Raw genomic sequence first — 13,948 nt, 5'->3', positions numbered from 1 at the left:
TTCCATGCCAGTCAGATTGTTGAACAAAATGAAATATGTCTCGGATTAGTTCACACTGTACGCACATGAACACAAGGCTAATTAGCGCGTCAAGCCAACCTTAACATCAAAGTGACATCTTGCCTGAAGGCATGGCTCTGCAGTTAACCAGCAGCGTGTATGAACAGCCCATTTGCCTTGTACACACCCACCAGCACCATGCAGTTAACCATTTGTTCAGCTTCACTCAGCAGCTCCCTATGGTTTCACCCACTGGCAAGAAAATAGACAGTGATGAAGACATTTTGTACTTCGAGCATTTCATGATCTACGAGAGATGGCTTGTGCTCTAGTCATTCTTCCCAACAGAAACTTCTAGATAATCAAACAGCTTTTAGTTTTATATTAGTATGGCTTCTTGCAGCTAAGTGTAGGCTTTCGGTTTCGTATGAGATCTTTTTGTTGTTGTTGAAACACAAAGCAGTATTTGATGAAAAGATTTTTTGAAAAGATTTTCTTGGTTCTTTTGTTTTATATGTCACATGGTGAACCATTATGTTGTACAATAACTAATTTGTATTAGGACTAGATTGTGAATGAGCCCAGATTGTGGCTTGCATAAATACGCCCCTTGAATCTATGCAGAATATCCCACTGAAGCAGAGGAAAAATCAACATAGTTTATGGGGGGAAGAAAAATTACAAATTAAAAAAGAAAGTGAAATTTGTTGAGGTGAAACCCCTACGTTAGTTTTGGTCAGGACGACATTAGTCAGTATAAGCAACCAACATTTCTGATTTAACTACGATAAACTATGACCCCAGCTCAAACACTATAGTACCCGATTTGCCTTTTTTTTTTCTTTTTTTTAAAGAAAAATAATTTTGTTCTGCAGCCATCAGTTGCGGGCACCCAGGCAGCCCCATCTACGGACGCACCATAGGCAATGGCTTTAACCTGAATGATGTGGTGAGCTTCTCCTGCAACACGGGCTATGTGATGGAGGGCCCAGTGCGGGCTCAGTGCCAGGCCAACCGCCAGTGGAGCCAGCCACCACCAACATGTAAAGGTGGGGAAAAAAGTTAAGTCTTCTATTCACACGGAGCTTTGGCTGAACCTTCACTTGCCAAAATACACTGCATTCTGGGTAAGGTAGATCAGCCCTTGTTGCTGTGGCACTGTGGCACCATTGCCAGTGCCAGATTATATAATTTTGGTAAGATTGGCAGAATTTGTCAGTGTTTAGAAGCTGAAATCTGCTTTACAGATTAACAAGGCATGTGCCATGGTGTTTGTGTTTGCATGAAGATACACTGTTGCTTGGGACTGAAGTGTTTACTGAGAGAGATGCACATGCCAAAATCAAGGCTCTAGATCTCTTCTATAGTTTTGCGCTTCACTTTGCACCTGTGCTATGTCTCAAATGAGATTTCCTCACCTGATCCTTGTGGCATTTCAGTAACAACTAACAGAACTGTCTTTTGGTCATGTACGGTACATGGAGATGCAGATGTACAGTCAGAATTCATTTATTTCAAAAAATGTGTCAAGTTTAAATGCTTCTCAGTGAAGTGGCTGCATGGATTTTAGTTAGAATAAAGATACTTGTTCACTGTTTCTGCCAAATAACACATGCACCTCTTGGTCCATTTTCCCCCCTCCTCCTTTCTCTCCCTCCCTTCTTCTGTGTGTTCAGTGGTCAACTGCTCTGATCCTGGGATCCCAGCCAACTCCATCAGGCAGAGCAAGATTGAGCATGGCAACTTCACCTTTGGCACAGTGGTCTTTTATGACTGTAACCCAGGATACTACCTGTTTGGCTCCCCCATCCTCACCTGCCAGCCTACTGGCCAATGGGACAAGCCTCTGCCTGAATGCATTGGTAAGTTGCTGACACATTTGGCCCCTTGTTTCGAACACCAAAACTTGGCAGCAGTGTTGCGCTGTTAATTAGCATCTCATTCCTGTAATGGAGGCCGAAACAGTTGAGTGACCCTCTCCTGCTGCTTTAGATCACTGCATTAATTGAGGGACAGGTGGAACACACACTTTTGTAGGCAGACTAATTAGCGATGCCAGGTTCATGGCTGATCCTGGCTTATTGGGAGCACATCCCGTGAAACGCCAAAACATCCTCGAGCACTATTCGGCTCAGTGAGGCGCTCTTGACGACAGCTGCAGAGAGAGCGCTGCTTTAGCTCACATTCTACCCTGACAAGACTCCCTACTGTCACAGCTATCCTCTCATCCCATAGACAGAGCTGCGCTCCAGACCTCACTAATCTGAAACAGGGCCCCATTTTCATTCTTGTCCATATTCATTGACAAGTTTGTGTTTGCCAGGGAATATTTTGTAATACCAGCACTGCTTTCTGATCTATTCCTGGCTTCACTGTACCCTGTACAGGAAGGGAGCTTCTCATCTTAAACAAGACTGGCATCGACACTGCATAAATCCGAAGCTCAGTCTGCATGCAAAAAAAAAAAAAATGTTCTGAAAGCAGAGTGCATTGTAAAGGTAGAGGGGAAAAAAAAAGCGCATAATCGCTATGGAAACAAGCGTGATGCAGTGCTGACAGATATTGCATGATTAAATTAATGTGTAATGCATTAGAAAAATATTCTTGGACTCCTAGAGACACTTGTTTTTATTTAAAACTTTTTTTTTTTCGCTTTGAGTTTTAACTTTTAATCGCATTATTACCAAGTAGTTCTTATAGGCAAAGGAAATGATAAAGGAAGAACAATCTGATGATGGCAGCATTCTGAGAGCAAACTACATTAGCACCTCACTTATTGTTAGATGAGCTACGACTGGGCTGTAATTAAACATAAACTTAGTTTGAAATCCTTTTGTTCTGTAATTAAATTTCAACAATGAATATTTTGTCTGTGTGCGCGCGCGTGTATTTGCGTGGGTGTTTCTAACAGTGGTGGACTGCGGACATCCTGGATCTCCTCCCAATGGAGTATTGAGTGGAGAGAAATTCACTTTTGGCTCCACAGTGCGTTACTCTTGTACAGGTGGCCGGCAGCTGAAGGGCGAATCCTCTCGAACCTGCCAGCTCAATGGCCATTGGAGTGCACCAATGCCCTTCTGTTCAGGTATCTCTCTCTCTCACAGACACACACAGAGTGTAGTCCAGCATAGCCTTTAGCAAAGCAACTGTCTGCTTGCAGACATGCTAAAGAACAGGACTTCTTTTTGACATTCTTTTATACCTGCTTATGAAACTATGATTGGGTGATTGGTTTTCCAATTTTTGCATCTCTTCCTACAAAAACGCAACAGGCATGTAACAATAGAAATCATTCACACAAACCCTGGTACTTCCTTAAAATGGATAAATCCACCAGTGATTACAGACCTCACTGAAAGGGAACTTGCCTGTGTCCACTTTTTAAAATTAGTTCTAAAGTAAGTTGCTGGCACTGAATCAAGTCAGAAATGAGGTGAGCCCTGAGTGTGGGTGATGGTCTGCAGTAGCTCTGCGTGGGTGCACAAAGCATTGCTGCTTGCTTAAAGCACAACAGCAGACATTAGTTCGAGCCCTAGTGCACTTCTACAACTACAATTCAGCTTCTGTCCCTTTTTTACCTGAGACAGCTTGGATTTCCTGCTATGTAATGTACAAATCCATATGGACAGGCACAGTGCTATGGTGATGTATTTGATTAAATATGACCACCAGCCCTTTGGGAAGAGAAGGGAAGCTTTTGCTGTGGCTGCTTGTTTAATCTTTTGTTGAACTTGGTTGTTTTCTTCTCTTAGTAGGATGTGACTCTCTTGGTAATTAGGCTTGTGTACAAGTGCTCTGGTCGGTGTGTTATTTCAGTTGGGAATTGATTGGTGTGTTCAGCGCATTTTTAAAAGTTTCATGCCATTTATATAGAGCTGACAGGTCACTTGCTTCACACCAGAAACTGCACGTTGAAAATGTACGTATTCTCTGGTCAAACTAAAGAGGCATAAATATATATAGTGAAGGCAGCCAGGCTTTCATTGCAGTGTCATTACGATTTAAGGACCTTCTTTCCTAGGTTCATCGAGGTGTATGCTCTTTTTTTGAGCCAGGTTTTGAAGCAATACATCACATTGTCCTTGAGGATTTTTAAAGGTGAATTCATTATAAAGGCATAAAGCACAATCCTGGAAACTGTACCTGAACGAGTGACATTTACAATGCATTCTACAGTACACAGCAATGTCAAGTCAAGTCAAGTTTGTTTGTATAGCGCTTTTAACAATAGACATTGTCCCAAAGCAGCTTTACAGAATCTGAATGGCCCAAGACATGAGCCAATTTTATCCCTAATCTATCCCCAATGAGCAAGTCCGTGGCAATGGTGGCAAAGAAAAACTCCCCCAGACAACACGAGGAAGAAACCTCGAGAGGAACCACACCCAAAAGGGAACCCATCCTCACCTGGACAACAACAGTTTTAACATGAAGTCAGTTTCGTTGATGTCATAACTCTTCATTAATGGAAACTTGAGTGCAAAACTGTTCATGACAACCACAGTCCCAAAGTTAGCAAGCCAACTGTAGTCCTCAGCCATAAAAGCGTGACTGTAAGTGTCTAGAGCGTCCTCCAAGTGTGACTTTCAACTGTCCACATGGGGCCATCCTCTACAGGAGTGATGTGATGAGACTCCAACCAGACACAGGGCATCAGGATGGATCAGGCAGGTCCGAGGAGCAGAAGAGGTCAGCATCTCGATCCCAGGATTAACATGTAACTCAGAGGGAGAGAAAACACAGGTTGTGAGGTATGCCCAATGTCACCTGAATAAGTAGGTACAGTATACATTTTGCGCTGAGTACAAGCAGGGACTCCGGCAAAACTAACTATGACATCATAACTAAAAGGGGAGAGCCAGAAGGTAACACAGGCATGAGGGAGCCCCGGGACATAAAGCAGCAGCCACTACACCGTCAACAAACTCGAGTGAGCAAGCGAGTGGGGGACTGACAGCATCCATACATCCCAGTTTACCAAAACACTCTATTGGCCCTTTTCCACTACCCTTTTTCAGCTCACTTCAGCCCGACACGGCTCATGTTTCGACTACCTCAGAGCAGCACGACTCAGCTCGCTTCAGCCCTACTCAGCACCCAAAACTCGCACGGTTTTGGAGTAGGGCTGAAGTGAACCAAACCGAGCCGAGTGGGGCTAGGGGCGTGAGGAGACACTCCCCTGTGCACCGATTGGTGAGAAGGAGTGTCCTCACACGCCCACACACGCCCCGCGAGCATGCTGGGATCTGTAAACACCGTAAACCCGGAAGAAGAAGAATTATGAATTACGAGAATTTCTGAAGCCTTATGCGCCTCGCCTCATCTATACGCTCTTGCCAGTATCTGTTGGCGTTGTCGGTGACAACAAGCCACAGCACCAAGACCAGCAACACTAACGACTCCATGTCCTCCTTGTTTATTGTTTACTATCTGGGTCATGAGACTACTGCTTAAAAGGCCACTGATGTCACTGTTTGCGCCGCCTAATGACATCACGTGACGTCCACCCACTTTCGCTAACTCCACCCAATGTGTCCACCCACTTCCAGCCAGCACGCTTCAGCGCGATTGTAGTCGAAATGCAACTCCAACAGCCCCACTCAGCTCGACTCAGCCCAACTCAGCACGGCACGGCTCAGCCCAACTCAGCTGCGTTGGTAGTGGAAAAGCGGCATATGTCTGAGGACCTTCCAGATCTACTCCTTTACCTCATAAACTCCATTAACAAAAGGCTTGACTAAACAGATATGTTTTCAGCCTAGACTTAAACGCTGAGACTGTGTCTGATTCCCGAACACGACTTGGAAGGCTGTTCCATAACTGTGGGGCTTTATAAGAAAAGGCTCTGCCCCCTCATGTAGCCTTCACTATCCGAGGTACCAGTAGATAGCCTGCACCTTTTGATCTAAGTAGGCGTGGCGGGTCATAGAGGAGCAGAAGTTCACTCAGGTACTGTGGTGCGAGACCATTCAGTGCTTTGAAGGTCAATAGTAATATTTTATAATCAATACGAAATTTGATTGGGAGCCAATGCAGTGTGGATAAGACAGGGGTGATGTGGTCATATTTTCTAGTTCTAGTAAGGACTCTTGCTTCTGCATTTTGAACTAACTGGAGCTTGTTTATGCACTTATTGGAACATCCAGACAGTAAGGCATTACAATAATCCAACCTGGAGGTAACAAAAGCATGAACTAGTTTTTCTGCGTCGTGTAGTGACATTAAATTTCTTATCTTAGCAATATTTCTGAGATGAAAGAAAACTATCTGGGTAATGTTATCAATGTGAGTTTTGAATGAAAGACTGGGGTCAATAATCACTCCGAGGTCTTTTACTGCTGCACATGAAGAAACAGAAAGGCCATCCAGAGTCACTGTGTAATCAGAAAACTTACTTCTAGCTGCATATGATCCTAGTACAAGTACTTTAGTCTTGTCAGAGTTAAGCAGAAGGAAGTTAATAAGCATCCAGTGTCTAATAACCTTTACACATTCCTCAATTCTATTAAGCTGGTGTCTCTCATCAGGTTTTGCAGAAACATACAACTGTGTCATCAGCATAACAGTGGAAACTAATACAATGTTTACGAATAATATCACCCAGAGGTAACATATATAAAGAAAAAAGCAGTGGACCCAAGACAGAACCTTGTGGAACACCAAACTTTACCTCAGTATGTCTAGAATAATCACCATTTACATCAACATACTGATAGCGATCAGTTAAATAAGAGCTGAGCCAGGAGAGGGCCGTTCCCTTAACTCCCACAACATTTTCTAGTCTATCCAGAAGAATGGAATGATCAATGGTATCAAATGCTGCACTAAGGTCAAGCAACACAAGCAGCGAGACACAGCCCTGATCAGACGCCAACAGTAGGTTGTTTACTACTTTAACCAGAGCTGTCTCTGTGCTATGATGAGGTCTAAATCTTTACTGATACATTTCATGTATGTTATTCCTATGTAAATATAAGCATAACTGCTGTGCCACAGCTTTTTCAAGGATCTTGGAGATAAAGGAGAGGTTTGATATTGACCAATAATTGGACAGCTGACAGGGATCAAGGTCAGGTTTTTTAATCAGGGGTTTGATAACTGCTAGTTTAAAGGATTTGGGTACATAGCCAATCGTAAGAGAAGAATTTATTATTTTTAGAAGCGGTTCAATTACTTCAAGTATTATCTGTTTGAATAGACGTGTAGGTAAGGGATCTAGTATACAAGTTGAGGCTTTTGATGCCGAGATTAATGAAAGTAATTCAGTTTCTCTAAGGGGAGTAAAACATTCTAATTGCTGATCTGATACAGTTATATTGTTAACTACAGGGTCACTTACATTGTCTGACCTTAAATTAGTAGTTTGAATTTTTTGTCGGATATTCTCAATTTCGTCAATAAAAATATTCATGAAGTCGTTGCTACTACATACTGCAGGTGTGCATGTGTCTATAGTGGACTTATTCCTGGTAAATTTTGCTACAGTATTAAATAGGAATCTACGTAGGATTATTTTTGTTACCTTCTATTAGGGAGGAGAGATATGCTGATCTCGCAGCACTAAGAGCTTTTCTATACTTCAGGAAGCTCTCCTTCCACGCTAATTTGAACGCTACCAATTTTGTTTGACGCCATTTACGTTCCAATTTTCGAGTGGTCTGTTTTAAAGTGCGAGTGTCATCATTATACCAAGGTGCTAATTTTTTTTCTCTCTGATCATTTTCCATTTAAAAGGAGCTACATTATCTAAAGTATAGCAGAACGTTGACTCTAAGCATTCAATTGCCTGATCAAGTTGAATGTACGTTTAATACAGTAGCGTTGTGAGGTGCATATATTATTACTCAGACATATTTTGAATGAGATGAGATAATGATCTGAGATAACTTCAGACTGTGGAAGTATGACTGTATTTTCTACGTTTAACCCGAATGTTAGTATTAGATCGAGGGTGTGACCGCCATTATGGGTCAGTCCTATGATATTCTGATTAATCCCTACTGAATCTAAAATGGACACAAACGCTGTTTTCAAAGGGTCTTCTGGGTTATCGAAGTGAATATTAAAATCTCCAACAACTAAAGCTTTGTCTAAGGAAATAACCAGGTCTGAGATAAAATCTGCAAATTCAGAAAGAAACTGGTCCCAGGGGCCTGTAAATAATAAGTAACGGAATTAACTGGGTAGACTTATTTTTCAAGGCTACATACATTATATGAGTATGAAGAACTTCAAATGTATTAAATTTATAAGCAGGTTTGTGTGTTACACCTAGATAATCATTATAAATAACCGCAACGCCTCCTCCTCTGCCAGTTAGACGAGGCTGGTGTATATAACTGTATCCAGGAGGACTAGCTTCATTTAATGCTATATATTCATTTGGCTTAATCCATGTTTCAGTTAAACACAGTACATTAAACTCCTGATCAGTAATGAGTTCATTAACCATTAGCACTTTAGATGTAAGAGATCTAATATTTAATAGCCCCACCTTTAGATCAAAGGTGCTGGCAGCGGCTGTACAGTCAGTATGATCTAATTTTATATTGATTAGGTTACTGGAACAAACTCTGACTATTTCTACTTTTTGTTGAGCTCAGGGAACAGACACAGTCTCGATGTAGTGGACCCTGAGTGGCGACTCTGTGCAGCTAGCAGACAGTCAGTTTAGTCTGTTTGTCTGCTCCCTGGCCTTGACTCTGGATTGTCAGAAATTAACTAGGCCTGTTCTGAGACTATGACCTATGCTGCAGGAAATGAGAGCAGCACCTTCCCGAATGGGATGGATAGCGTCCCGCCCTAACAGGCCAGCAGTGCCCTCAAAATTAGCCCAATTATCTATAAAGCCCACACTGTTTTCAGAGCACCACCTGGACAACCAGCAGTTCAGTGACCATAACCTGCTGTAAGCTACATCGCCACGCTGCATTGGGATGGGGCCAGAGCATACTACAGCATCAGACATCGCCTTCTCTAACTTAAACACCTCTACAAAGATACTCTTAGTAACCTCAGACTAAAGAAGGCGTATATCATTAGCTCCTGCATGGATAACTATCTTTGAGAACCTGTGCTTGCCTAGGACCCTAAGATTACTTGCTATGTCCGGTGCTCTGGCTCCCAGTATACACCTGACTAAAGCTGCTGGTGCCCCTAAAGGCTGAGCTAATTTCACGTGCTGTATGATAGAGTCCCCTATAACCAGAGCTCTTTCAGGTTTCTCAGCGGGTGCATCACTAAGGAGAGCAAACCTGTTCGACATGTGAAGCGAAGAGGAGTGGTGCTCCCGTGGGCGAGCCTCAGTGGTAGCTTTGGCTCTACACTTATGCCGCCGAGTCGTCACCCATTCGCCCCGCTGTAAGGGCTCTAATGCCAGAGTTGGGGGATTACTAACTCCACCTAGGGCATCCAGACTTTCCCCTCCAGAAACTACACTGTTCTCATTCTCACTGGCCTTCTCTAAAGCCTGGATATGCGCTTCTAGGACTGCAATCTTCTCTGTCCGAGAGCTAACTAATCTGCACTTATCACAAATAAAGCTATCACTAGCGACGGAGGAAGAATGACTAAACATTCTGCACTCAGCACGCTGAACAGGCTGAAGGTGTGCCATGATGAAAAGATTCACGTACCTTAATCGAAGATCTGTTGATATTAAAGCAGATCCGATGTGGATGGCCTCTGCTTGTGGTCTTTACGCAGGAGGAGAAATATGACTCACTGAGCTTCACAGCATTTTCCTGAAGACCTTGATCATGTGAAAAGGCTGGTGCTCTTTTAGAACTATCTAGCAAAATAGCACTCTGAAATCCTCTGCATGTGTTTTTTTTCAATCAACTGTCAGAACTGTCATTTTGATTAACTTTATCTCACATCCATTACAATACACCCCAATGTCTCCATATACAGGGGAAATTAACACCTTTTCAGAAAATGTAACTTTATTTATAAGACCTCTTCTACATGATTGCCATTTCTTTGTAAGCACACAAAGAATCATTTCTCCCACACACAATGAACTCGTGTTAACACATCTGGTGTTGTGCATGTACCGTAACTACACTTCGAATGCGGTCCTTTCAGTGATCTTTGAGCTGTAGCCATGAGAATGATTTCAATACATTCTTCTTTTGTCGTAAAGGCATTTCAAAGCCTTTATGAAAAAAATATATATATACAGTACTGTGCAAAAGTCTGAGGCACCCTATTTTTCTGTACAAACTTTGCTGTAGAGTTCTATTTTATGATTTCTGCATTATCGAGTCAGTACAAAAACATTTTAGAGTTTCAAATGTTCATTTTCCAGCACAAAATTAAATGTATCTCATCTCATTATCTCTAGCCGCTTTATCCTGTTCTACAGGGTTGCAGGCAAGCTGGAGCCTATCCCAGCTGACTACGGGCGAAAGGCGGGGTACACCCTGGACAAGTCGCCAGGTCATCACAGGGCTGACACATAGACACAGACAACCATTCACATTCACACCTACGGTCAATTTAGAGTCACCAGTTAACTTAACCTGCATGTCTTTGGACTGTGGGGGAAACCGGAGCACCCGGAGGAAACCCACGCGGACACGGGGAGAACATGCAAACTCTGCACAGAAAGGCCCTCGCTGGCCACGGGGCTCGAACCCGGACCTTCTTGCTGTGAGGCGACAGCGCTAACCACTACACCACCGTGCCGCCCCCAAAATTAAATGTTACAAAAATAAAAGTTTGTATCTGAGCAGCATATTACATAAGAGAGCACTTTTCAGGTTAAAAGAACACATAATGAAGGCTGCTGGGTTTTGGTGCAAAATGAAGAAGCGAGTGTGACAGTCAAAGTGTCCAGAAGAACTGTGGCTGGTTCTGTAAGATGCTCAGTAAAACCTACAGATCATTTCCTTATAAAACTGCACTCACTGTACCTGAGACTGCTATTTTATTTATTTTTAATAAGCAAAGGAAGATTTTTTGGTCATCCTGTAGTTAGTTTCCATTCTAGATTTGGCTGTACAATATTGCAATAATTAAATAAGTGAATGAATGAAGATTGATTGATTGCTTGATTGATTGATTGATTTATGATTTTTTTTATTTGTGAACGATTCTCGATAACAATTTCGATTTTTTAATAACATCAAATCAAGTTTTTATCAATAATATAATTTTTAATGAATATTATTGAATTAAATTAGAAAATAATGCAAAATAAAAGCACTTTCATTAACAGTCTAACAGTGTATAATCTAAACACTGTATAATCTAAACATCAACAATCTTGATTGGAACATTTAGAAATTGCATGAAAACATTCAACTTGTCCAGGGTGTACCCTGCCTCTCGCCCATAGTCAGCTAGGATATGCTCCAGCTTGCCTGCGACCCTGTAGGACAGGATAAGTAGCGACAGATAATGGATGGATGGATGAAAACATTCATTCAGATTATCCAAAATAATTATCAAAATCACCCCAGCACTAGATCCAGATCTCTAGTTGCAATAAATCAGTGACATCTACAGTTGTGGTCAGAAGTTTACATACAGTGACGTGAATATCATCTTGGATATGAATGTCATGGCAATATTTCACTTTCAATGATCTTTCTGAATTGTTCTTTTCTGTGGCAGAATGATTGTACAGCAGACGTTTAAAAAAACTAGAATTTGGTGCACAGTTTTCTTTGGGTTTTCTGAAATCAACACAGGGTCAAAAGTAAACATACAGGGTCAAAAATTTACATACGCTTGCTTAGATTATTAATTCAGAGGTGCTGAGACTTCCAAAATGTCTCTTATCTTGCCAAGGCCTTTTAACTTCCGGTTAGTGATAATGATTGACTACAGCTGATGGCTTCTCTGTGCCTTCATAAAAAGGGTTTGTTTACAGCACTCATTGGATTGACCAACACACAGTAAAATGGAAACGTCCAAGGAGCTCAGTGCAGATCTGAGAAAGAGGATTGCAGATGTACATAACTCAAGAATGTCTCTTAGAGCCATTTCTAAACAACTGCAAATTCCAAAATCAGTTCAAACAATTGTATATAAGTTACTGGGAGGTGTAGTCACTTTGCCAAGCCACTTTGCTTCAAGAATACCCAAACAGTCACCCTCAGCTGAAAGGAAACTGGTTCAGATGGTCAGGAACAACCCAGGAACCACCATGGCACAGCCCCGCCATGAACTGGAAGCTGATGGATCACTGTCTACAGTTCAGTGAGTTTTACATCACCATGGACTAAGAGGCTGCTATCCAAGAAATAACCCCCTGCTCCAAAATTGACACCTTCAAGCTTCACTAAAGTTTGAAGCTGACCACACAGTCAAAGAAAAAAGCCTTCTAGAAGAAAGCTGTATGGCCACACGAGACAAAGATTGAATTGTTTGGCCACAATGACCACCATGTACAGAGGGACACTGTACTGGTGGTGGTGGTAGGATCATCATGCTCTGGGGCTGTTTTACTGCCAGTGGAACTGGTTCATTGTACAAAGTGGATGGAATAATGAAGAAGGAGGACTACCTCAGAATTCTTCAGCATAACCTCAAACCATTGGAAACTTGAACATGATTGGGAGTCCCAAAAGGACAATGAACCCAAACACGCATCAGAGCTGGTTGTTGAAGATAAAGCAGGCTAACATTAAGCAACGAGTCCTGACGTCAACCCTATTGAAATTCTATGGACTGTGCTTATAAGTCAAGTCCATGCCAAGAAAACAAGCAAATTTAATTGAACTCTACCAATTCTACCATGAAGAGTCATGAAATATCCAACCAGAATTCTGCCAAAAGCTTGTTCATGGTAAACAAAAATGTTTGGTCAAGGTGAATCTTGTGATGAGACATTTTACCCAAATATTAGGTATGCTGTGTGTAAATATTTGACCATGTATGTATACTTTTGACCCTGTGTTGATTTCAGAAAACCCAAAGAAAATTGTGCACTGAATTCTAGGGTTTAAAAAAAAAAAGATGTATGCTGTACAATCATTCTGCCACAGAAAAAGAACAGTTCAGAGAAATCACTGAAAGCCCAAATATTGCCATGACATTCATATGCAAGATGACATTCATCTCACTGTATGTAAACTTCTGACCACAACTGTACATTCATGAGCCTTCCGTGTGCTTTGTAGTCTCTATTTGAAGCATACACTCATGCTAGATCAATAGATCTTGGTCTCAGAACACCAAAACTTTAAACCCTGTTAGAGAAGTTAGTATAGCAAGAAAACATTTTTTTTTTAATGTACTGCTTATTTACTGTAAGTGCCTGATGAACAGGTGTCTAAGGCATATGTTACAGGGAGATGCATAAAATAGCCTTTAGTGACTTTTTCTGTGAAATGTTCAGCTCTATTTGGAAAAGATAGCAAAAGACTGGTGGGTACACTGTTGGGATCTGACTCTTAGGTTCGACACTCAGCTCTGGCCTACATTGCATGCTTCTACTCCCCAATTCCCTCAATGCCACCAATAACTTTTCCATTACAGCTCCATTCTTCTCGGTAAGATTGTGGTCACACACACAGACTCACCCAATCACTACTCATTCCTTAGACCTTCATTAAGTGTCTGTGACCCATAAAAGGAAAATGCAGACTGGGCTCATCCCAGTCCTTCCCAATCCCCCGATGTGCTCTGTGACCCAGAAAGAGACCAGGGAAGTGAGAGAGACAGACAGCGAGAAAGAGACATCAGTAGTCTACTTTCTGATTCTCTTTCTCCTTCTTCCTTCTTTCCTGTCTGTGTCCTGAGGGGTTTTCTTGACTTCCCGCAGAGTTCACTGTGCCACTGGGACCATGTGTATTTTTTTGTTGTTGTTGTTGTTGTTTTTCAGACATAAATTCAGTACAGCTTTCTCTTCCTGTGTGTTACGATGGTTTCACATTCACATATAAACACAAACAGACATGTATACCATACCTGCCAACCTGTACACATCTTGCGTAGC

At 41.9% G+C, this 13,948-nt stretch overlaps 1 protein-coding gene across 1 annotated transcript in view; it reads left to right on the top strand.

Annotated features, from left to right (window-relative positions):
* csmd3b (CUB and Sushi multiple domains 3b) overlaps nucleotides 1-13,948 on the top strand; it is an 898,971-nt gene that overhangs the window by 805,133 nt on the left and 79,890 nt on the right. Inside the window, 3 exon segments of the mRNA XM_060942250.1 lie at nucleotides 876-1,049; nucleotides 1,677-1,862; nucleotides 2,912-3,085. Of these exon segments, the coding sequence (XP_060798233.1) occupies nucleotides 876-1,049; nucleotides 1,677-1,862; nucleotides 2,912-3,085 (534 nt within the window).

Source organism: Neoarius graeffei, chromosome 16 (genome assembly GCF_027579695.1).
Source record: "Neoarius graeffei isolate fNeoGra1 chromosome 16, fNeoGra1.pri, whole genome shotgun sequence".
NCBI lineage: Eukaryota > Metazoa > Chordata > Actinopteri > Siluriformes > Ariidae > Neoarius > Neoarius graeffei.
Note: the sequence above shows the minus strand (reverse complement) of the source record. Positions and strands in the feature narration are given on the sequence as shown.